This window comes from Musca domestica, unplaced genomic scaffold, assembly GCF_030504385.1.
Source record: "Musca domestica strain aabys unplaced genomic scaffold, Musca_domestica.polishedcontigs.V.1.1 7, whole genome shotgun sequence".
Lineage (NCBI taxonomy): Eukaryota > Metazoa > Arthropoda > Insecta > Diptera > Muscidae > Musca > Musca domestica.
Genome location: NW_026712383.1, coordinates 18,101,374 through 18,126,343, shown reverse-complemented (window position 1 = coordinate 18,126,343; position 24,970 = coordinate 18,101,374). Strand labels below are relative to the sequence as shown.

General features: G+C 35.0%; 3 protein-coding genes across 3 annotated transcripts in view; 1 reads left to right on the top strand and 2 right to left on the bottom strand.

The window, feature by feature from the left end:
* The window catches only part of LOC101889035 (centaurin-gamma-1A), a 575,535-nt gene that overhangs the window by 256,057 nt on the left and 294,508 nt on the right, over positions 1-24,970 (top strand). The gene's annotated exons all lie outside the window — the stretch shown is intronic.
* On the bottom strand, positions 6,380-8,701 carry LOC101896665 (uncharacterized). Its single transcript, XM_005189942.4, has 2 exons — positions 8,553-8,701; positions 6,380-7,171 (listed from the first exon to the last, which is right to left on the bottom strand). Exons 1-2 carry the CDS (start codon positions 8,629-8,631, stop codon positions 6,447-6,449), a joined length of 804 nt encoding a protein of 267 aa, XP_005189999.1. The 5' UTR covers positions 8,632-8,701; the 3' UTR covers positions 6,380-6,446.
* LOC101896484 (uncharacterized) lies at positions 16,332-21,663 on the bottom strand. Its single transcript, XM_005189941.4, has 2 exons — positions 21,502-21,663; positions 16,332-17,130 (listed from the first exon to the last, which is right to left on the bottom strand). Exons 1-2 carry the CDS (start codon positions 21,569-21,571, stop codon positions 16,427-16,429), a joined length of 774 nt encoding a protein of 257 aa, XP_005189998.1. The 5' UTR covers positions 21,572-21,663; the 3' UTR covers positions 16,332-16,426.

Genomic DNA, 24,970 nt, shown 5'->3' with positions numbered 1-24,970 from the left:
TGCTCTGGATGTGTTCTTGCTTTTTTGGCAAAGTATCACTTTTTTGTTGCTTATTACAATTGTTATCTGGAAAATGTTTATAGTTGATAGATGTTCTAATTTTAGTTAGCAAAAAAAAAAAATAATAAGAATAACAATCAAGGGTCAAGGGAACAATACTACAGAAGAAACATAACAAATTGAATATTTAAATATATGTAACAGTGGGCGTATAAGTTATGACAACACGTATACGCCACGCAAAGCATTTTTCACAATTTTTATAGTCTTCACCATACAGAGTGTGAAAGTTATATTAAGGTTGTCATTCCCTTTGTCATACCTCGAAATACACATTTTGGACCCTTCAATTTTATTTTAGGTCTGCTAGATTTTTGGTAATGAAAATGGGCCATAAAGGTACAAGTTTTGGTATAGCCCCCATATAACACTACCTATCGATTTTCAGAATTCTCACGATTTCAGCCAAATTGTTCTCCGGAATTGTTTCAAATTTCTTTTAGATCTTTTGGATTTTTTGGTATTAAAAATGGGCCACATAGGTCCAAGTTTTGTTAAAGACCCCCATATAACTCTCCCTCTCGATTTGTATAATTCTCACGATGTAAGTCAAATTTTTCAACGGAATTGTTTCAAATTTATTTTAGATCTGCAGGATTTTTGGTACTAAAAATGGGCCACATAGGTACACGTTTTAATATAGCCGCCCATATAACTGTACCTCCCGATTATAAGACTTTCCATGATTTTAACCAAATTGTTTACCGGAATTGTTTCAAATTTAATTTAGATCTGCAGGATTTTTGGTATAACAAAATGGTTCAAATTTCTTTCAGATCTTCTGCATTTTTGGTATTAAAAATGGGCCACATAGGTACATGTTTTGGTAAAGACTCCCATATAACTCTACCTCCCGATTTTCAAAATGTTCACAATTTTAGCCAAATTGTTCAACGGAATTGTTTCGAATTTATTTTAGATATGCAGAATTTTTGATTTTAAAAATAGGGCATATAGGTCCAAGTTTTGGTAAAGACCGCTCATATGACTGTGCCATACAATTTTCATAATTTTCACGATTTTAGCCACATTGTTCACCGGAATTGTTTCAAATTTATTTTAGATCTGCAGAATTTTTGGTATAACAAAATGGGTCATATGGGTTCAAGTTTCGGTATAGTCCCCCATATATCGGTACCTCACGCTTTTTAGTATTTTCACTATTGCAGTCACAGTTTTCAATTGAATTGTTTCCAATTTAGAATTTGGAGTTCGCAAAAGGTAAAACTTCTTCTAACAGAAAATTGCCAGTCTATACAAGTCCATGGCTTTGCATAGCCCCCATATAACTGTACCTAACAATGTTCGGTATTTTATTAATGATTTATGCCACATTTTGCGGTGCAATTGTTTCAAGTTTGGTATTTGGAGTTCGTAATGGGTGCTACTTTATGTGACAGAAAATTATCTAAGAAAAGGTCCACACCTTCGTATATCCCCCATATATCTGTACATCCAATATTCGGTTGTGTAAATATAATCAAAATCCTTACAAAAATTTACGAAACTAATTTTAAATTTTTATTATTATTAATAATCTAAATTCTTACAAAATTTTCCGAGGTTAATTTTAATTTTTTTTATTACAATTTTCAGGTATGTACAAACTTAAAAAAAAGAAATAGTTAAAGCTTCCAAAAATGTGGTAAGTAGTATGAAAATATTTGAAAATGTGGCAACATCAAAATTCCTTCCAACAATATTTTGTAAATTAGAATCCATAAAAACAGAACCAACTATTGGTTCATGTCATCGATAACAGTGAAGCACCCTGTGCTTCAGTGGGAAATTTTTAATTGAAGAGTGTGATGCACCCTGTGTTTCGACGGGATTTTTGTGGGTATTGTTCATCTTAACTATGAAACAATATATGGGACATTTTTAAGGGGCGTTGTCAACCAAAAATTATTGTGAATTTCTAAATAAGGAGTGATTTTTAAGGATATATAAAATATTTTCAAAAAAAAAAAAAGAACGAAATGAAATGAAACGAAAAATTTATTCGGTAAGGAAAAAAATTAAAAATATATCATTATATATCCTCACCTCTTCAACCTTTTTTCAAAATTTCGGATTTAGATTCCTTGCAATTCTTACATTTTAGAAAAATATAACAAATACCAATAGTAGGATCATTTTGGCAAACAATTCTTTTATCCTTTTTTTCAAAATATGGCTAAAAACTCCATCTAAATGGGATCGTAGGAAGTCAAAGTATTCCACAATTGTTTTTCTCTTAAAATTATACCATAGGTCGCGTAAGATATCAAAAGTGTAAACCTCACCGTAACGGCAGGAATTCTTATGTATTGAAAACACATTTTAGAGTAAACGCCCTACTTTATGTGAATTTATGCAAAAATCCCCTACAAAGCATAAATTTAGAAGAATGATGTGAAAGGCAAAAATATTCTTCATCAAATTTTATTATAAGTAGCCAAAAAAGTCAATATCGATTTTCACTTATATATTTAACAATATTTCAATCAATAAAAATTATTAAAAAAATGCAAAAATATTTCCTAATTTTCGGATCCGTAAAATGGATCGGATCCGCGTTTTTTTTTTTTTTTTGAGTTGCTGTATGATAGTAACATAAAATTACATTGTAGGCAGTATATGTCTCACACGCTTCCCAAATGTTGCTCGGCGGTATTTTGACCCATTCCCGGGGAAGAGTTTGCTTAAGGTGATCGACACTTCGACACTGCTTTCTAAAATACTTCAGACACAATAGTTCAACGGATTGGTATCCGGTGATTTTGGTGGCCATTGTGCGCTGGAAATGAAGCGAGGAACCTCGTTTTGTAACCATTCTTGGGTGGCGCGTGCTTAGTGCGATGGTGCTGAGTCCTGTTGTCTGTCCAATGTCCAAGGTCTGCGGCCAAAATGTTTGCGTGCCCAAGGCTTTAATACACCATCCAGAATATTTTCGCGATAATATTCGGCATTTATTCTGATGCCACGGTCAATTAATACGAGCGGAGAGCGACCATCGGCTGTTATGGCGACTCACACCATCGCCATGGCGGGCGCTTGTGTTCTGGTGGCCAACCTAAGGTGCACATTTTTTAGCTGACCTCTTTGGCAAGTCAAATAGACGATCATTTTGTTTGTTTACAAACTGCTAAACTATTAATGTTTTCTCATCTGAGAGAGAGAGAGAGAGAGAGAGAGAGAGAAAACCGAATTCGGCAGTTCACCACTTTCGGCCAAGCGAAGCAACTCTTTAGCTCTTTTGAGTCTATTATCTCTCTTTTGCGGTGTAAGTTCTTGCACTTTTTGGAATTTCAATGGCTTTACCCCGAGCTCATTGTTCAATATTTGCTGAATGGAATATTGCGATATGTTCAGCTCACGAGCCATTTTTCGATCACTTCGACGCGGGTTTCGATCAAGTCGCTTCTTTACTTTTTGAAACATTTCTGTTGATGTTGCTGTTCCTTCCGTGCAATTCCGTGACGTCGGGCTACGCTACCAGTATCACGGTAACGAGCGATGGCACGAGACACAAAAGATTTATTCACATTTAAATGCTGGAGTGTTGTTTTTTCATCTCCCTGTATACGCATACTGCAAGGATTTCAAGGAATATAAATACAAAAATTGTTATAGAGTGGGTTACTCTGCTATCAAAACGCCGACTTACGTGTCTTCTATTTTTAGCTTTACTTTTTATGGAAAACTTACTGTATTTATGGAAAAATTGATTCATTGTGTCTTATTCGCATTTTCTAGTGAAACAAATGGCAGGAAAATGGAGTTTACTGTAAATCGACCTAATTTTTGAAATCATATAGTTATGGTAACTCATCAAGTGTACCCTGTGTATTCAATATAAAGTGTCTTGGCTTAAAGGTTCCTGTCTCTAATAGCTCAAATTTATTAAATTAAATTTTGAGTCACACCTTGTGTTTGGATGGGATTTTTGTGGGTCATTTCTGCGGTTACACGCTGTGAATAGAATAAAATCCCGTTCCACACACTACAATACAACAGGGTGACGAAACAATCTTTAGTCTAACTTTCATTATGTAGATGGCAGCACAATCGAATATCGCCTTGCAATATATAATTGGTTTGTATTATTTATTTATTTGTACTATTTTTTTTTTTTTTTTTTTTTTGAAAAATTAAATATCCCCAGTTGTAGCCTTTAAAACGTTAGTGTCTACAATTTATGTACCCTCCACAGTAGTATGGAGGGTATATTAAGCTTGTCATTACGTAAACACAAAGTAAATATATATATTCTTGATCAGCATATAATTCTATGTCGATTTAGAGATGTCCGTCTGTCCCTCAATCCGTCAGTGGAAATCACTCTAGCTTCCGAACGAAATGAGGTAGGTTGAGAAAATTTGACTCAAATGTATATTGTACCTGCAGGACTTTTGGTATTGAAAATGGGTCATGTAGGTCCACGTTTTGGTATAGCCCCAATATCACGGTACCTCCCGATATTCCGCACTTTAATGATTTTAGCGACATTGTTCACCGGAATTGTTTCAAATTTGGTATTTGAAGTTCGAAACGGATACTACAGCCTAAGAAAGAAATTTGTCTGTGCAGGTCCACGTCTTCGTATAGCCTCCATATAACGGTACCTCCCGATATTCTGTATTTTCATGATTTTAGCGACGTTATTCAACGGAATTGCTTTAAATTGGGTATTTGAAGTTCGTAATGGATAATACAGCCTATGACAGAAAATTGTCTATGAAGGTCCACGTTTCGTATAGCCCCCATATAACGGTACCTTCCGATATTCCGCGCTTTGATGATTATAGCGATATTATTCACCGGAATGGTTTCAAATTTGGTAATTGAAGGTCGTAATGAATACTACGGCCTAATACAGAAAATTGTCTGTGCAGGTCCACGTCTTCGTATAGCCTCCATATAACGATACCTCCCGATATTCGGCATTTTGATGATTTAAGCGACATTATTCACCAGAAATGTTTCAAATTTGGTATTTGAAGTTCGTAGTGAATACTACAGCCTAAGACACAAAATTGTCTGTGCAGGTCCACGTTTTGTTATAGCCCCCATATAACATTACCTCCCGATATTCGGTATTTTGATGATTTTGGCGACATTATTTACCGGAATTGTTTAAAATTTGGTATTTGAAGTTCGTAATGGATACTTCAACCTAAGACAGAAAATTGTTTGTGCAGGTCCACGTCTTCGCATAGCCTCTATATAACGGCACCTCCCGATATTCGGTGTTTTAATGATTTTAGCATCATTATTTACGGGAATTCTTTCAAATTTGGTATTTGAAGGTCGTAATGAATACTACAGCCTAATACAGAAAATTGTCTCTGAAGGTCCACGTCTTCGTATAGCCCCCATATAACGGTACCTTCCGATATTCGGTACTTTGATGATTTTAGCGACAATATTCATCGGAATTGTTTCAAATTTGGCATTTGAAGTTCGTAATATATACTACAGCCTAAGACAGAAAATTGTTTGTGCAGGTCCACATCTTCGTATAGCCCCAATAAAGTATTTGAAGTTGGTAATGGATTCTTCAGCCTATGACAGAAAATTGTTTGTGCAGGTATAGCCCCCATATAACGGTTTTGGTATAGCCCCCATATAACGGTAGCTCCTGATATTTGGTATTTTGATGATTTTAGTGACATTCTTCACCAGAATTGTTTCAAATTTGGTATTTGAAGTTCGTAATGGATACTGCAAACTAAGACAGAAAATTGTGTATGTTCGTCCACGTCTTCGTATAGCCCCCATATAACCTTACCGCCCGATATTCGGTATTTTGATGATTTTAGCTACATTATTCACCGATTTTTTGTTTAGTTTCGCATTTGAATATTGTAATGGCTTATGACAAATTTTACCTATGCAGGTCCATGTCGACGTATAGACCCTGATATAACAGCCACATTCGGTGTTTTTAAGATTTTAAGAGAATTTTTAAGGGATTTTATTGTTTTTGAGAATTGCCAAATTCGATCCAAATGGTGGAGGGTGTTCAAAGTTCGGCCCGGCCAAGCGTACAGCTTTTTAACTTGTTTTTTAATATTCTCTTTAATACTTTTAAAAATCCAGAAGTCATAAAAAATTAAAGTCCATATTTAAATAATCCACAATTATCGTAAAATGTTCCTATCATTGATTACTAACTTATCTCATGATTGACATCGACTTCTTGAATAAATGTTTATTTTATTATTTCCCCCATGTGTTGGTTTGTTGGTGGGGTGATACCACCCCACAGGCATTATCTTGAGATTATTTGCCACGCAAATTTGTGTTCACCAGCAGTAATCGGCAGATAAGCAAATTGATTTATTAAAACACCATTTGGTCACTTTTTTTCTTCTATTTTTAACTTAACATACGCAAATGATCTAATCCTCCTCTGGTGGAATACATGGCACCTTTTCAACGGGTTCACCGGTTTCACCATTACCGCCACCGCTGCCGCCACCAATCATGCCCAAAATATCCGACAAACTCAAGTCACCAATCATTGCATTAACGGCTGGTACCAAATAGCCATTGGTAAGCAATGGAATATTGTTCGTATTATCATTGATGGCCAGCGAAACCCATTCCTCAATGATTTGATTCAATTTCTTATTGATAATACTATACTTGGAGAGACCGCCAATTTCCGACTTGACCTCACCCACAGAAACGTACAAATCGAAATTGTTCAGTTTGATGGAGCCACCCAAAATACCCATGGAATATTTGAAGTTACCCCAGACACGGAGATTTTTCAGGGCGAATTTGGCATGTCCCTCACGGTGCATTTTAACGCCACTCACACGGGTGGTCATGGCATAATCGGTATCCAAATACACATGATTCCAGTTGAATTCGAAGGTACCCTTACGCAATATAGCTTGAATGCGGAATTGCACAATATCGAAATCATTCAAGCCATACAAACGGAAATTATCGATTTCACCAATGGCCAACAAGGCATCCGAATCGATATTGATTTCTTTGTGGGCAATTTTCAAGGGGGCCAATGGGGGAATACCCAGACCAGGGAAACCACATGGCATTTGTTCTTTGGCTGCTTCGATGGCATCAACAATTTGGCTGGAAATCGAGCGATCTTGGGCTGGAAGAGAATTAGGGAAAATATTCTAATTAGGTTTTTTTAATCACAAAGAAAATTATGTACTAGAGCAGAACTGGTCTTATATTCTCCATAGAAAAACGGCAGGTCTTCAATGTTTCAAAAAGGAGCTGTAGGTCTTCTATTGTCCATAGAAGAGCTGAAGGTCTTCTATTTGCCATAGAAGAGCTGAAGGTCTTCTATTTGCCATAGAATAGCTGTAGGTCTTCTATTTGCCATAGAAGAGCTGTAGGTCTTCTATTTGCCATAGAATAGCTGTAGGTCTTCTATTTGCCATAGAAGAGCTGTAGGTCTTCTATTTGCCATAGAAGAGCTGTAGGTCTTCTATTTGCCATAGAAGAGCTGTAGGTCTTCTATTTGCCATAGAAGAGCTGTAGGTCTTCTATTGGCCAGAGAAGAGCTGTAGGTCTTCTATTGGCCAGAGAAGAGCTGTAGGTCTTCTATTGGCCAGAGAAGAGCTGTAGGTCTTCTATTGGCCAGAGAAGAGCAGCAGGTCTTCTATTGGCCATAGAAGAGCAGCAGGTCTTCTATTGGCCATAGAAGAGCTGTAGGTCTTCTATTGGCCATAGAAGAGCTGTAGGTCTTCTATTGGCCATAGAAGAGCTGTAGGTCTTCTATTGGCCATAGAAGAGCTGTAGGTCTTCTATTGGCCATAGAAGAGCTGTAGGTCTTCTATTGGCCATAGAAGAGCTGTAGGTCTTCTATTGGCCATAGAATAGCTGTAGGTCTTCTATTGGCCATAGAAGAGCTGTAGGTCTTCTATTGGCCATAGAAGAGCTGTATGTCTTCTATTGGCCATAGAAGAGCTGCAGGTCTTCTATTGGCCATAGAAGAGCTGCAGGTCTTCTATTGGCCATAGAAGAGCTGCAGGTCTTCTATTGGCCATAGAAGAGCTGCAGGTCTTCTATTGGCCATAGAAGAGCTGCAGGTCTTCTATTTGCCATAGAAGCGCTGTAGGTCTTCTTTTTGCCATAGAAGAGCTGTAGGTCTTCTATTGTCCATAGAAGAGCTGTAGGTCTTCTATTGTCCATAGAAGAGCTGGCAAATAGAAGACCTCAGGCTCTTCTATGGCAAATAGAAGACCTCAGTCTCTTCTATTGAAAATAGAAGAACTCAGAATTTTCTATTGAAAATAGTAGACCTCAGGCTCTTCCATTGGAAATAGAAGACCTTGAGCTCTTCTAAGGCAAATAGAAGACCTTGAGCTCTTCTTGAAGACTTTGAGCTCTCCTTTGGCAAATAGAAGACCCAAGAAGAAGACCTTACGAATACGACATTTCTCTCCATTTCCTCTTTTCTTAATTTTATTAAAATCACACTCCCTCACTTTTTTAATAATTCCAATAACAACATCCACACTTACCAGCCAAAGCATTGGCCAAAACTTCTTGATGGGCCCATGCCAGGGGCATTAAAGCCAATAGAACCAACAGATATTTCATGTTTCTTTGTTTTACTCCCCGTAAGTGTTTCCAACACGAGTTGAGTAGATAAACTAAACAAGAATAATAATTTTGCCTATGATTTTATAATATTTGCTAAAAAAATGTTCAAAATCGATTTGTGGGATTAGCAAGAAGTCTCTATAAATAATCAGAATGTTTCGAATATAATAGTGTCGATAATCATGCGAATGATAACCAGTGAATTTTTGTGTTCAGAGTGATTAGATTAAAATTTGCAACAATAAAAATATTTAATAGAAGACGCTTTTATTCTTCTCTTATACATGATTTCTTTTTCTCTTATATGTTTTGAATAAAATGACTAGAAAATGGTGTTGAAAAACGCTATTTTAGTAAAAATTAATGGATAACAAGTAAAAAAGCTGTAAGTTCGGCCTAACCGAACTTTGAGTACCTTCCACCATTTGCAACGAATTTGGCACTTTTCAAAAAAAAAAAAAAAAATTAAAACCGTTCCAAATTCTGTTAAAAACTTAGAAATACCGAATGTAGTCGTTATATTAGGGTCTATGACGTGGGCCTGCATAGACAACTTTTGTCATAAGCCACTACAATACTCAAATACGAAACTTGAAAAACATTCGGTGTATAATGTCGCCAAAATCGTCAAAATACCGAATATCGGGAGGTGCCGCTATATGGGGGCTTTACCAAAACCTGGACCTGCACAGACAATTTTCTGTCATTGGCTTTAGTATCCATTACGAACTTCAAATACCAAATTTGAAACATTTCCGGTGAATAAAGTCGCTAAAATCGTCAAAATACCGAATATCTGGAAATGCCGTTATATGGGGGCTATACGAAGGCGTGGATCTGCACAAACAATTTTCTGGCGTAGGATGTAGTACCTATTTTGAACTTCAAATACCAAATTTGAAACAATTCCGGTGAATAATGTCGCTAAAATCACCAAAATACCGAAAATAGGGAGGTACCATTATATGGGGGCTATACGAAGATGCGGACCTGTACAGACAATTTTCTGTCATAGGCTGTAGTATGCGTTACGAACTTCAAATACCAAATTTGAAACAATACTGGTGAATAATGTCGCTAAAATCATCAAAATGCTGAATATCGGGAGGTGCTGCTATATGGGGGCTATACAAAAGCGTGGACCTGCACGAACAATTTTCTGTCATATGCTGTAGAATCCATTACGAACTTTAAATACCAAATTTGAAAAAATTCCGGTGAATAATTTCGCAAAAATCATCAAAATACCGAATATCGGGAGGTACCGTTATATGGGGGCTATACGAAGGCATGGACCTGCACAGACAATTTTTTGTCATAGGCTGTAGTATTCATTACGAACTTCAAATATCAAATTTGAAACAATTCCGGTGAATAATATCGCTAAAATCATCAAAATACCGAATATCGGGAGGTACCGTTATATGGGGGCTATACGAAGACGTAGACCTGCACAGACAATTTTCTTTCATAGTTTGTAGTATCCATTACGAACTTCAAATTTCAAATTTGAAACAATTCCGGTGAATAATGTTGGGTAAATCACCACAATACCGAAAATAGGGAGGTTCCATTATATGGGGGCTATACCAAAACGTGGACCTACATGGTCCATTTTCAATACCAAAAGTCCTGCAGGCATAATATACATTTGAGTAAAATTTTATCAACCTATTTCATTTTGTCTGGATGCTAGAGTGATTTCCACAGACGGACAGATGGTCGGACATCGCCAAATCGACATTGAATTTTATGCTGATCAAAAATATATGTACTTTATACTAAAATGTATATTTCGAGTTGTTACAAACGTAATGACATACTAAATATACCCTCCATACTGTGGTGGAGGGTATAAAAGACTCATAAAATCGAAATCCTTATAAATAACTGCCTAAAAGTATGCACTATGTTTATCAATGTAATTCCCTCAAACATGTACTCTTTTATTGGTTAGCAATGGTTGTTTTTCCATTTTATTTTTCTTTCGTAAGCAGTGTTGCCGTTTGAAATTTTTATTTCAGCCCAAATTTTTTCTAAAAACCGCCCAAAATCGACCATATCCGCCCAAACTGTAAAAAGTTGAATAATTTATATGTAGTTTGTATTCAAGTAAATTTTATTAAAAATTTTACACTATACATAAAAAGGTACTCAAGTTTTATTACATTTAATGTATTAATACATTTATACCCTACAACACTATGTGTTGGGGGTATTATAATTTTGATTGGGTCAAAAATTATGTAACACCACGAAATATTGGTTTCCCACATAGGAAAGTATATATAGATCTTCCTATCTCGCCGAGCTGAGTCGCTATGCTATGTGTGTCCTTCCTTCCGTCAGTCCATGTTAATTTGTAATCACTCTACAGGTCGCAATTATTTTGCAGTTGCTCTACAATTATAGACCAATCGAAGCGAAATTTAGCATGGGGCTAGAGCTTTGGACTGGGCAGAAGCCTTCCAATTTTGATGGTCATCGGTAATATTTAGTGGTTTAGTAGACCATAGCATTTGCGATAAATAAAAGTCGATTTTTCCATTAATCCGGGAATATTTTTACTGCCAGCGAAATCACAAATAGACGAACAGGTCAATTCTGACCGTTACGTAGATGCCGATAGTAAAAATATCGGATATATATAGAGAAATATATATAATGTATATATACAAAGGAAGGGGATGTCAGCTAGAATGCTTATATCTTCAGAATGGCTGGAGCGATTTTGACAAATTTTGTCAATTTAGAATGCCCTTGTGGCATCGCATAAAAAGATACCAATAATGATGTTCATATAGATTTTGTAGTATTTTGTGACGTTTTTTTTATTTTTTCATATTTTTTTATCGCATGCGAGTTTTTTTTAAATTGACTTATAATATTGAAGTAGTTGTTTTGTAATACTTTTTCACTTTACAACATAGGTTAGGGTTATTATTTATATACAGATTGCAATTATCGTTCGATCCTCACGAAATTTTTCACAAAGGTAGGGTTAGGCTCAGAAGGGTTTAGCCTATTGTTTTCAAAGATGTCCGCAATATATTTAGGGGTTGAAATGGACCAGCAACTCAAAATGTTACTGATTTTGCAGCCGTTATAAAGGTCCCAAATATAAACCTAAGGACACGAAATCTCGCATTAAGTTAGAGCTTAGGACAGCGGATAGAATGGACCACTACTTTTGTGTAAAAAATACCAACATTACTTACAGGCGATATACAATAGGCGAACTTCTGGCTTTTTTATGCTGATTTCGTTGACGAATATAGCCAAATATCGTAGACAAGCAAATCATATAGATGAGTCTAAATTTGAAGACACAGAGGGGCCTCTTGCTTTTGGAGATGATCGCAAAATATTTAGGGGTTTAAATGAACCAAAAACAGAAAAAATTTTCCTGATCACACAATTGAAGCCAATCGACACGCCTGAGAATATAGGTAAGCACAGGGAAGAATTCTGGCATTTTGGATGACCATTGGAATATATTTAGCCGTAAAATGGACCACAAAAACTAACAACACGACGGAGTGCATAAATATTGGGAAAATGTCCCTGGTCAAAATGCTAAGGGTAATATCTGGGCAGTGCTCCGTGACATAATTTCAAAAGCTAGTTTCTTCCAAAATGGATTTGGACATGAGGGGGCTTCTAACATATTGTAGTGTTGTAGGGTATCACATGGTCGGCCCCGCACGACTATAGCCTAATGTATTATATATATTATTAAAAAAAAAACTTAACAAAAATCTATAAAATAAATAACGATTTTGAGATGAATTAAAAAAATATAAATTTCAGTTAGTAATAAAAAAAATTAAATTACGTGAAAATAAACAATGAAAAACAAAATTTGTACCCAATATAGAAAAAATCCGCCCAAACCACAAAATGTATCTTTTTTCCGCCCAAATTTGGACGGAAACGCCCAAAACGGCAACACTGTTCGTAAGCGACTAAGGAAGTGTGAGAAGAAGGAGAAATATGAAGAGAAATGACTATCCATTTTCAGACCTGCCGTATTTGTGATTCAAATATAACCGTATCACAAGAAATGTTCCGATATGTACGATTTCCAAACTATGTGATATATTGGTGAAAATATTGAGATGTGCAACGTGTGAAAAAATCGGAAAATAATTGCACATTTTTTAGAGCGTTTACTATTCAAAATATTGGCCTTTTGTGGTGGAGGTACCAGAAGAAGAAGGCTAGTGTAGACCACATTCACTCTTGACCTAATATTGGTGGACATCCGCAAATTGGCGAAGTTTGTTAATAATATCAAATTCCCTCTATGGAGGGAGGTTAATTATTTCTCATTCTTTCTATGAAGGAGGTACAGTGGACCAACCTTGTTGTCATGAATTTTCGACTGTTTATTTAAGAATAAGCATGTGCCCGCTACTTCGTCAGCTAAAAGCTCACCTTAAAATTGTTGATTCGTTCTAACAATTTGTGTTGGGATTTTTATACCCTCCATCATAGTATGGAATATATATTAAGTTAGTCATTCCGTTTGTAACACCTCGAAATATACATTTGAACAGCATTTTAACGGATTTTATTTTTTGAAAATTGCCAAATTCGTTCCAGGGTATTCAAAGTTGGACCCGACCGAACTTATTGCTTTTTTACTTGTTATCAGTCTAAATGCACAATCCAATTCAGCAATTTTATTCTCTATAACCTTTCATTTTAAAGATTACCGACGAGGTTATTAGTAAAACCATTACACAATTTTTCTGCCCAAAACTATTTCAAAATCTGCATATGTAAATCACGGAATCCAACAGTGACCAAAATATCAAATTTCAGCTCTATCCCTCCGCCCAATACCAAATGTATGTACATTTGAGTCACATTTCATCAACCTACTTCATTTCCTTCTGAAGCTAGGGTGATTTCCACAGACGAACAGACGAACATCCAATTTTTCTGTCCAAAACTATTTCAAAATATTCATATGTAAACCCTAGAAACCTACAGTGACTAAAATATTAAATTTCTGTAGCATTTAGTACTTTTCGAAGAATTATCGTACCCATATGATTTGCAAGACCAGAACCAGATGCCAACAGAGACATCATTATTCAAATTGGGGATTCTGAATTTCAGGATTCAACCTCTATCTCCAAATCACCCAAATCCATTTTTTATAAAATGTAGTACCATTTAGTGCACATTAGTACGAATTTCCAAAGCTACCTACATACCCCAAACATCCAATATTTCTGTCCAAAACTATTTCAAAATCTGCATATGTAAACGCTAGAAACCAACAATGACCTGAATATCAAATTTCAGGATTTCAGCTCTATTCTTCGGCCCAATACTAAATGTATGTACATTTCAGTAATATTTCGTCAACCTACTTTATTTCGTTCGGAAGCTAGAGTGATTTCCAAAGACATACAGACGGACGGACGAACATCCAATTTTTCTGTCCAAAACTATTTCAAAATCTGCATATATAAACCCTAGAAATCTACAGCGACCAAAATATTAAATTTCTGTAGCATTTAGTACTTTTCGAACAATTAGAGTACGTATGTGCAAAACTACAACTAGATGCCAACAGAGACCTCATTATTCAAATTCGGAATGCCTCTATCTATTCAGTAATCTTATTTCCCATTTTCAGGGTACCAGCTAAAATTGTACCAAATTTAATACACTTTAGTACAAATTTTCATAACTACTTACATCATAACTACCTACAGTACACTTGAAATTTAATTTTCAAATTTCAAGATTCCAACTCAACCGCTTGAGCCAAAATTTGAATTGTACCAAATTTAGTACCATTTAGTACACATAAGTACAAATTTCCAAAAAATTCCTACTTTCCTCAGTCCTAGAATACAATCAATTTCTAATCGAAATTGTACCAAATTTAGTACCCAAATCGAAATCGTAACAAATTTGGTAGCATTCAGCACTTTCGTGTAGCACAAATTTCGAAAATTTTAAGTACAAATTTCCAAAACTTCCCACATTCTTCAGTAGCATTCCTATAAAGGAATAGGTAATCTTATTGCTAATCGAAATTTTACCAAATTTAGTAAACAAATCGAAATTGTACCACATTTAGTAGCATATTGTAACTTCCGTGCACATAAGTACAAATTTCGAAAATTGGGTACCATTTAGTACTTAGTTCCACAGTTCTAGAATGCAATATGCAATCCTATTTCTTATTGAAATTGTACCAAATTTAGTAGCATTCAGTACCTTTCGTGCACAAAACTTCCTACATTCCTCAGTTCTAGAATGCAATAGGTAATTTTATTTCTAATCGAATTTGTACCAAATTTAGTACCCAAATCGAAATTGTACAAAATTTTTTAATTTCGGTACACATAAGTACAAATTTCGAAAATATAGTATCATTTAGTAAACACAAGTATGCATTTCTAAAACATCCTACATTCCTCAGCCCATGAAAGCAATGGCAATTTTATTTGTAATTGATATTGTGCCAAATTTAGTACCCAAATCGAAATTGTACCAAATTTAGTAGCATTTAGTAACTTCCGTGCACAAAGGTACAAATTTTGAAAATTTAGTACCATTTAGTACAGATAAGTAGAAATTTTTAAAACTTCCTAGAATGCAATAGTAATCATATTTCTAATCGAAATTGTGCCAAATTTAGTACCCATGTTTGGTAGCATGCAGTACAATTCGTGCACATAAGTAATAATTTCGAAACCTTCCTCCATATCCCAATCCAACGCCCCGTCAGTGTATTTCAGGATTCCAGTTCCACCCTCCATTCCTTCAAATTCAAATTGTACTAAATTTAGTACCTTTTAGTATTTTTCGTATACATGAGTATACACTTCCAAAACGAACTCTTATCCTCAACATTGATTTTCATTCCAAATTTTTCTACTTTTTAGCTCTAACCGACGCTCTTGTACGAATTTCCAAAAACCCAGCCTTATCTGACCCATTTGGACCAAGAGGTACCCTCACCCAAAATTTTTAAGATTTTAGCTCTAGCCGTTTCGTCTGGTCAGCCAAGCAATCAATATTTTAAGCTCTAATTTCATTATTTGCTGGATTTTTTCCGTAGTTACTCTAGCTTCCGAACAAAATGAAGTAGGTTGATAAAATTTTACTCAAATGTATAAAATGTCTGCAGGAATTTTGGTATTGAAAATGGGCCATGTAGGTCCTTGTTTTGGTATAGTCTCCATATAATCGTATCTCCCTATTTTTGGGTATTTGTTGTTTTAAGCGACATTCTTCACCGGAACATTATTCAAATTTCGTATTTGAAGTTCCTAATAGGTACTACAGCCTGTGACAGAAAATTGTCTGTGCAGAAAATTGTCTGTGCAGGTCCACGTCTTCGTAAAACCTCCATAAAACGGTACCTCCCGATATTCGGAATTTTTATAATATTAGCGACATTATTCACCGGAATTGTTTCAAATTTGAAGTTCGTAATGGATATTACAGCCTATGACAGAAAATTGTCTGTGCAAATTGTTAACCACAGCTACACTAATTTTCATGCTGATTTGCAGATTTTTGAATTCAAATTTTGTTCAATCTGGCCATTTTTGAGGAAGTCAATTTCTAAAATTGCATGTATATGTATATGGAGATCTCAAGTTTTTTTAAGACGTACAATAAAAATGCAACCCCCCTTTTTCTTTCCAAAAGTTTTCTTTCGATTATTATTTTTTTCTAACATTTCTTTATTCATTTCCCATTATTTCTTTATGAAATATGAAAAAGGTTTTTTTTCTAACATTTAACAAAACACAATTTAATCTTCGGGAGTGGGGACACATTCGACCTTTTCACCACCTTCACCACCAATGCCGCCAACCAAATCGGTCAATTTGAATTCATCCAAAACTTCGTTAACCATGGGCAAGGCAACAGCTTCAATGGTCTCGGTGATCATGTCTTCGTTTTCGTTGACAGCCAATTCAACGGCTTCGGCCAAAATGTCGTTCATCTTGTGGTTGACAACACCCTCACCCAAAACACCTTCAATATCGGACTCAACATCACCGATGTGGGTGCGGACTTCCAAGGTCTTCAACTTCAATTTGCCGGACAAGACGCCCAAAGAGTATTTCATGGTACCCCAGATTTGCATATCCTTGATGGCGAATTTGGCTGGGCCAGCACCGACCATGTTGATGGTGAAACCGAATTTCTTCAACATAACGGAGAAGTCGTACAAGGTATCAACATTGACGTTGTTGAAGATGAAACGGAAGGTGACCTTGCTGGTGATGGCATTGACTTTCATTTCGGCAATATCGAAATCGTTTAAGCCATTCAAACGGAAGTTGTCGACGGAACCGACCAAACGGAGAGCGGGGGTATCAATGTTGACATCTTGGTGTTTGATTTTCAAGGGAGCCAATGGAGGGATGCCCAAGCTGGGGAAACCGCAAGGCATTTGATCGCGAATGCCTTCGATGACATCGACAACGGTGCTGGAAATAGAACGATCGGCTAGAAAGGGAGGAGAATAAAAACATAAAAAACGATCAATCAGTGTTCAAAGTTTCATAAAAATTTTATCAAATCAAAAGAGATTTTCAACTTCCCCACTTTTTTCCCCAGATTTTTTTTTAATAATTTTGGAGGGAATATTTTGCGATACCTTTGACTTTTTATTATTTACTGTAGCTTTACTCTTAATACAAACTAGCTCGTCACATTTTTTCTTCTTTCCAAAAGTTTAAGGATGAGGGAATTTCGGAAATTTCCCGGAAATTTTGGAAATTTTAAAAAATTGAGCTAATATTTTTTCATGTTTTCCAAATCATTCACGAGTGTATGAAATGCTTGCTAATAAGTTTTTTTTTCACAAAATGGTGAAAAATTTGTACAATTTTTAGGGATTCCTAAGGGAATTCTGAAAATTCCCCAGGAATCTTGAATATCCCGAGTTTTATATTTTAAATAGTTTTTTTAACAATACGCTTTAAAATTTTTCAAAAATCTTAACCAAACCTCTTTTGCAAATTTTTCAAGAATTCCCTAGGGGAATTATATATGGGAATTTTAAAAATTCCCCGGGGATATCTGCGATTTTGACATGATTTTAGTTTTTAGAACAAAAATCTAAACCAAATATCATTTGCAGAATTTTCAAGTATTCCTAAGGGATTTATCGAAAATTCCCAAGGGAATTTTGAAAATTTTTAGGAATCTGGGAAACTTTAAAAAATCATAAAAATATCATTTTTGATAAGATATGTACTTTTTGTTTGATTTTCTGACAATAACTTTCTAAATTTATTTTCTTACGTAAAAATAGCTTGTTATCCTTTTTAAGAGTTTCCCCTACCAAATGAGGGAATTTGAAAAAATCTCTCGTGGAAATCTGGCAGGGAAAGACATTATTGGCTTTGTTTTTATTCGCTACCTACAAAAATTCAACCATTTTCTGATAAAAAAAAATCTCTACAATTTCTTGACCAATATTTCTTTAGGTTTCCCCACTAAAATCCCAACAGGGAATTTTCCCCGGTTTCCCCATTGAAATATCTATAGGAAATTTTCAAAGATCTGCGAGAATAATATTTGACACATTTACAAACATTAATTCACATTATATTCTCTAATAATTAGATCCCACTCTTTTTTCATTTTTCTTCACATAAAATTTCTGTGGGAATTTTAAAAATCTCTCGGAATGGTAGGGAGAAAAGTAATAAATTGACAGATGATTTCATTTCAAGAGTTGGATTTACTTGTATGTTCTACCAAGTTTTTTCCATTTTTCATATCCTTAAAATTTTACTTTTTGTTATCCCCATTTTCATCACTAAAATCTCTTCAGGGAATTTTTAAAAATTCCCAGGAATTGTGCGGAGAAATGTATAAACCGTATATGGGGCTTGTTTCCATTCCGTACCAAAAAAATTTCCATTTTTTCCAGCACTTAAAATTGTTTCTAGTTTCTTGATGTGTTTTTTTAGGTTTCCCCACTAAAATATATACAGGGAATTTCTCAAAAATTCCCGGATTTTTTTTTTTTTGAAAATCTACAAAACGAGACATTGATTCCCTTTCTACTTTCTATTAAACTTCTTTTTTGTTGAGCTTGAAATAGCTTCTATTTTTGTTTCCACTTTCTACCAACTAAAATTAATATTTTAAGGGAGCCAAATAATACTTAAATATCCCCAATTTTCATCTCTTAAATCTCTCCTTGGAACTTCTAAAAATCTCCTGGAATAGTAGCGGGGAAAATTTCAAAAACAGAATATTGCTTTTATTTCAAATATCTACCACCGAAATGTAACTTTTCTCTGAGCAAAATCCCATTTGAATTTCGTTGATTTGTATTTCTTCAGATTTCCTCACCAAAATCTCCACAGTGAATTTTTCAAAATCTCCATAGAATTATTTCGGGCTAATGCACAAACAGGGTTGGTTTACTATAATGCTTTTCCTCAAATAAATTTTAAAATTTTAATTTATTTTTTTCAATTACAATCTCTTGAGGGAATTTTAAAAAATCTCCTGGAATGGTAGCGGGGAAAATTTACAAACAGAATATTGAAATTGTTTTATTATCATCCATTTAAAATTTGACTTTTTAGGAGAGTCAGAATATGGCTACAGAGGGTATACATCAGTAAATGCGGTCACAACGTGCCTCATCAAAATAGTGGTTCTGGACCCTAGGTCTCTTTGGACCAAATCTGGTGGGCACAATTGCTCTCGAAAGTCGAGTTCAGACATGGACAATATCGGTTTACTCCTATTCTGCTTCTTTTGGCTCCATGATTGATACTTCCCCACTTTCAGCTAAAGGGAACTTTAAAAAATCTCCCAGAATGTTACCGGGGATTGATAAACTGTTATTAGAATATCTTTATATTCCATCAACTCTATTCCAATTATTTGTGTACCAAAAATTCTTCTATTTTACCATGTCTCTACTTCCCCGTTAAAAATTTCCCCAATAATAATGGGCGATATTCACAAACTTTCTCTAGAATATTTTTATAATTTTTGTCAACTCAATTCCAATTATTTGTGTGCCAAAAATTTTCCGATTTCTCCAAATTTTTCTTCCCCACTTCCAGTTACAGGGAATTTTCAAAAATCTCCCGGAATAATAACGGGGAGGTACAAAAACTATTTTTGGAATACCTTTATAACTTCTATCAAGTCAAATTCAATTTTTGTGCCAAAAAAAAAAAAAATCTTCAATTTCTCCAAGATACCACTTCCCCACTTTCAGCTACAGGGTATTTTCAAAAATCTCCTGGAATAATATCCTGGAAAATTACACATATCCTTTTAACTGTCTTCCCATTGTCTCTGAACTCAATTACAATCATTTCTGTGCCTAAAAATTCTTATAATTCTCCATGATTATACTTCCCCACTATCACTTACAGGGAATTTTCAAAAATCCCTGTGGAAAAATATGCGGGGATAATCACAAATATTTTTTCAAGTTTCTTTACATTGTCTATCAATTCAATTACAATTATCTGTGTGCTAAAAATTTATTCCATTTCTCCATGATTCTTTTTCCCCACTTTCAGCTACAGGGAATTTTATGAAATCTCCCGGTATAATATCGGGGAATATCAAAAATTTGTTTAAGTTTCTTCCCATTGTCTATCAACTCAATTAAAATTGCTTTTCTGCCAAACAATTCTTCAGTTTCTCCATGATTCCACTTCCCCACTTTCAGCTACAGGGTATTTTCAAAAATCTCCCGGAATAATAACTGGGAGGTTCAGAAACAATTTTAGAATCTCATTAAACTTTCTATCAACTCAAATCTCATTATTTTTGTGCCAAAAATTCTTATATTTCTCCATGATTCTACTTCCGCACTTTCAGGGTACAGAAATTTTAAAAATCTTCCGGATTAATATGAAATGATGGGATGATCAAAAATATTTTAAGTTTCGTTCTTTTGTCTGTTAGCTCAATTGCAATTATTTGTGTGTCAACAAATTCTTCTATTTATGCATGATTCTACTTCCCCACTTTTAGCCACAGGGAATTTTAAAAATCTCACGGAGATATTAGAAAATTATTTTTAAGGAAATATTTGTGATTTCTTTTAACTAGAGTCCAATTCTTTTTGTGACATTCAATTTTTATATTTCACCATGATTCTACTTCCCCACTTTCAGTTACAGGGAATTTTCAAAAATCTCCTGGAATAATTTTGGGGATATTCACAAACTATTTTTAGAATCTATTTATATTTTCTATAAACTTTATTCTATTTATATTGGTCCTAAAAATACTTCTATTTCTCCACTATTTTACTTCCCCGTTTTCCGCTACAGGGAATTTTCAAAAGTCTCCCGGAATAATTTCGGGGAAAATCACAAATATTTTTTTATGTTTCTTTCCATTGTCTATTAACTCAATTACAATTATTTTTCTGCCAAAAATTGTTCTATTTCTTCTTGCTTCTTCTTCCCCACTTTCAGCTAAAGGGAATTTTCAAAAATCTCCCGGAAAAAATATGCGGCAAAATATACAAACATAAAAATCATTATCTTTATGACTTTTTGTTGTCTCCGCATCTCTATTCCTCTACCATATTCCCCACTGTCATCTACAGGGAATTTTTAAAAAATCCCCGGGAAAAATATGCGGACAATACACAAATAATCGTATTCTCTTTTTTTAATTCTTTTTGTACTCCCTAAAAAATATATAGTTCTTTTTTTACATTTCCTCAGTTTTTAAATTCTGTCTGTTGATAAAATTCCCCCGGGAAAGATTCCCAAAAACACCGATTTTCTTTTCATTTTCCACCGAAAAAAACGCCCAACATATTCTCCGCAAAAAAATTTATTTCCTAAATGTATGTCTTGTTTTCTCACTTACCGAAGGGATCGGCCACTTGAGCGGCAGCGGCAAAGGCAACTAAGGCCAAGAGAGCAACAGCGGTTTTCATTTTTGAAATGGAAGCGGAGTTTCTTTGATTTGTATGAACTGCTCGTTAAACTAACAGTTAGAATACTGCTTTATTAGCCGCTAACTGTGGGGCTTTTATAGAATGTCATCAAAAATACACATACACACAACAAAAAGAGTTTAGATAAGGACTCAAACCATAAAGAAAATTTTTGCACATTTGACCAAAAAAAGAATAATTCAAAGAGTTCACTTCGCGATCGCTTCCATCTTATCTTCATTCTATTGTTATTTTTTTTCAACCTTTTTTTGATTTTGTTATTTTAAATACGATTTACCCACCGGTAGCCGGCACTATATCATCGATCGATTGTTATTTTCCAGCGATAGAATCATTAATTGCTTTATATTTACCAATTCAAAGTGTATCGTCGTGTCGTATATCATAAGAGGGACAGCAAGTTGCTTCTCAAGTGGGGGGTATTTTGATTATATGACGACGTTTGGCGATGATTTTTTTGTTGTTGGTTGTTGGTATTGGCCATTTTATTGGACCCCCTCATTGTGTTGAGATTTTGGGCAAAAGAAATTCTACACTTGACAATTTTACTGCGATCGCTGGAAAATGCAGGGCATTTGTTGTTATTTTTGTTTGTAGACTAAAATGTTTGTTGGACGTCTAATCGCTTTGACGCATATTCAGACTCATTGAGCATATTTTTGATTTCAAAACCCTACCCTTCAAATATTTTCAGGTGTTATGATTTATTTTGAAAATATATAACAAACATTTGATGACATTGACGTATTTGGCGTTAATGGGAGAACTGAAATTTTGGTTGGTTTAAACTAATAATAACGACACAATATCTAGGGTGCATTTTATTGGACAGCGACATTATTGGGATAGCCTTATTTTACACACCCCACGTTTGTAAATCCTGGAAAAAAAATCATTTTAGCTTCCACAATGTATGGATCCGTATTAGCAACACTTAGTTCATATCTGATATATTAAATATATTTGGTGCGGATTTTGTTCCAAAGTCATAGTTGGCCCATTTTTTTTTGGAAAATGAGCAAAGGTTTCCGTTACGTTATCGCACTACTTTGGACAAATTTTGTTGTTTACAAAAATTGAAGAAGAAGATGTTTCCAATATTTGGTTTCAACAGGACAGCGTTACGTGCGACAAAGCCTAATCTATACCCGATCCTAAACAAAAAAAAAAGAAGAAAACAAAAAGGAAAATTTTTGACAGGCCCCAAATCACCAAAAATCCTATGTCAAGACCCGTCCGCCTGTCTGTTTTCCCGTCTATGGAAATCTCTCTAGTTTCCGAACGAAATGAAGTAGGTTGATAATATTTCGTTCAGAAATATACATTTTAGACCCAGAAGTATTTATATTATTGATCAGCATAAAATTCTATGTCGATTTAGGTATGTCCGTCCGTCTGTAGAAATCGCTCTAGCTTCCGAACGAAATGAAGTAGATCGATAAAATTTTACTTAAATGTATATTATGTCTGCAGGACTTTTGGTATTGAAAATGGGCCATGTCGGTCCACGTCTTCGTATAGCCCCCATATAACGGTACCTGCCGGTATTCGGTATTTTGATGATTTTAGCAACATTATTTACCGGAATTGTTTCAAATATGGCATTTGAAGTTCAAAATGGATACTACAGCCTATGAGAGAAAATTGTATGTGCAGGTCCACGTTTTCGTATAGCCCCCCATATGACTGTACCTCCCGATATTCGGTATTTTCGTGATTTTAGCGACATTATTTACCGGCAGTATTTCAAATTTCGGATATTCGGTATTTTGATGATTTTAGCGACATTATTTACCGGAATTGTTTCAAATTTCGTATTTGAAGTTCGTAATGGATTCTACAGCCTGTGACAAAACTTTTTGTATGCAGGCCCACGTTTTCGTATAGCCCCCATAAAACGGTACTTCCCGATATTCGGTATTTTGATGATTTCAGCAACATTTTTCACCGGAATCGTTTCAAATTTCGTATTGGAAGACCTTAATGGGTACTACAACCTATGGCAAAAAAAAAAATGCGTATGCAGGTCCACGCCTTCGCATTGCCGCTATATACCGATACCTCTCGATATTCGATATTTTGATGATTTCAGCACCATTATTCATCGGAATCGTTTCAAATTTGGTCTTGGAAGATCTTAATGGGTACTACAACCTATGGCAAAAAAATTCGTACGCAGATCCACGCCTTCGTATAACCCCCATATAACGGTACCTCCCTATATTCGATATGTTCATGATTTTAGCGACATTATTTACCGGAATTATTTCAAATTTCGTATTTGAAGTTCGTAATGGATTCTACATCCTATGACAGAAAATTGTCTGTGCAGGTCCACATCTTCGTATAGCCCCCATATAACGGTACCTCCAGATATTCGGTATTTTGATGATTTCAGCAATGGGTACTACAACCTATGGCAAAAAATTTCGTAAGCAGGTCCACGCCTTCGTATAGCCCCCCATATGACTGTACCTCCCGATATTCGGTATTTTCGTGATTTTAGCGACATTATTTACCGGCAGTATTTCAAATTTCGTATTTGAAGTTCGAAATGGATTCTACAACCTATGGGAAAAAATTTTCGTATGCAGGTCCACGTCTTCGTATAACCCCGATATAAGGGTACCTCCCGATATGCGGTTTTTTTTTAAGATTTTAGCGACATTATTTATCGGAATTATTTTAACCTATGGGAAAAATGTCGATATAAGGGTACCTCCCAATATTCGGTATTTTGATGCTTTCACCAATATTATTCACCTCATTCGTTTCAAAATTCGTATTGGAAGACCTTAATGGGTACTACAGCCTATGACTATAATTTGTGTATGCAGGTCCACGTCTTCGTATATTCCCCATATAACGGTTTTCATTTAAATGGTAGTTTTCAGTTTTCAGTTTTCCGTTTTTTTTAATTCCTTCCAAATGGTGGAGGTAATTAAAAGTTCGGCCCGGCTTGCTTATTTACAAAAAGTGAAAATGATGATATCACCATAATTTGGAGCTATAGTCAGAAAATTTTCAAAATTTCAAGATGTGTCAAACCTTTATATCCTTGACCAGTATAAAATTATATGTCAAAGTCCGTCCGCCTCTCTTTTCGCCTGTGGAAATCATTCTAGCTTTCGAACAAAAATAAAATAAATTAAAAACATTTTGCTCAGATATATTTTAGGGCCGTAGAAGTGCTGGCATTGAAAATCGGTCATGAATGACCACCTTTCGACATCGCCCTCATAAATATTTGAACCACCTTTTTTCGAATCAAATTGTCAATCTGTTCCCGGGTGTATGAAACATTTTTGCAAAATACTGTCTAAGTAGAACCAAGTTAATGTATAGTCCCTATATAACTGCAACCCATATTTTGTATTT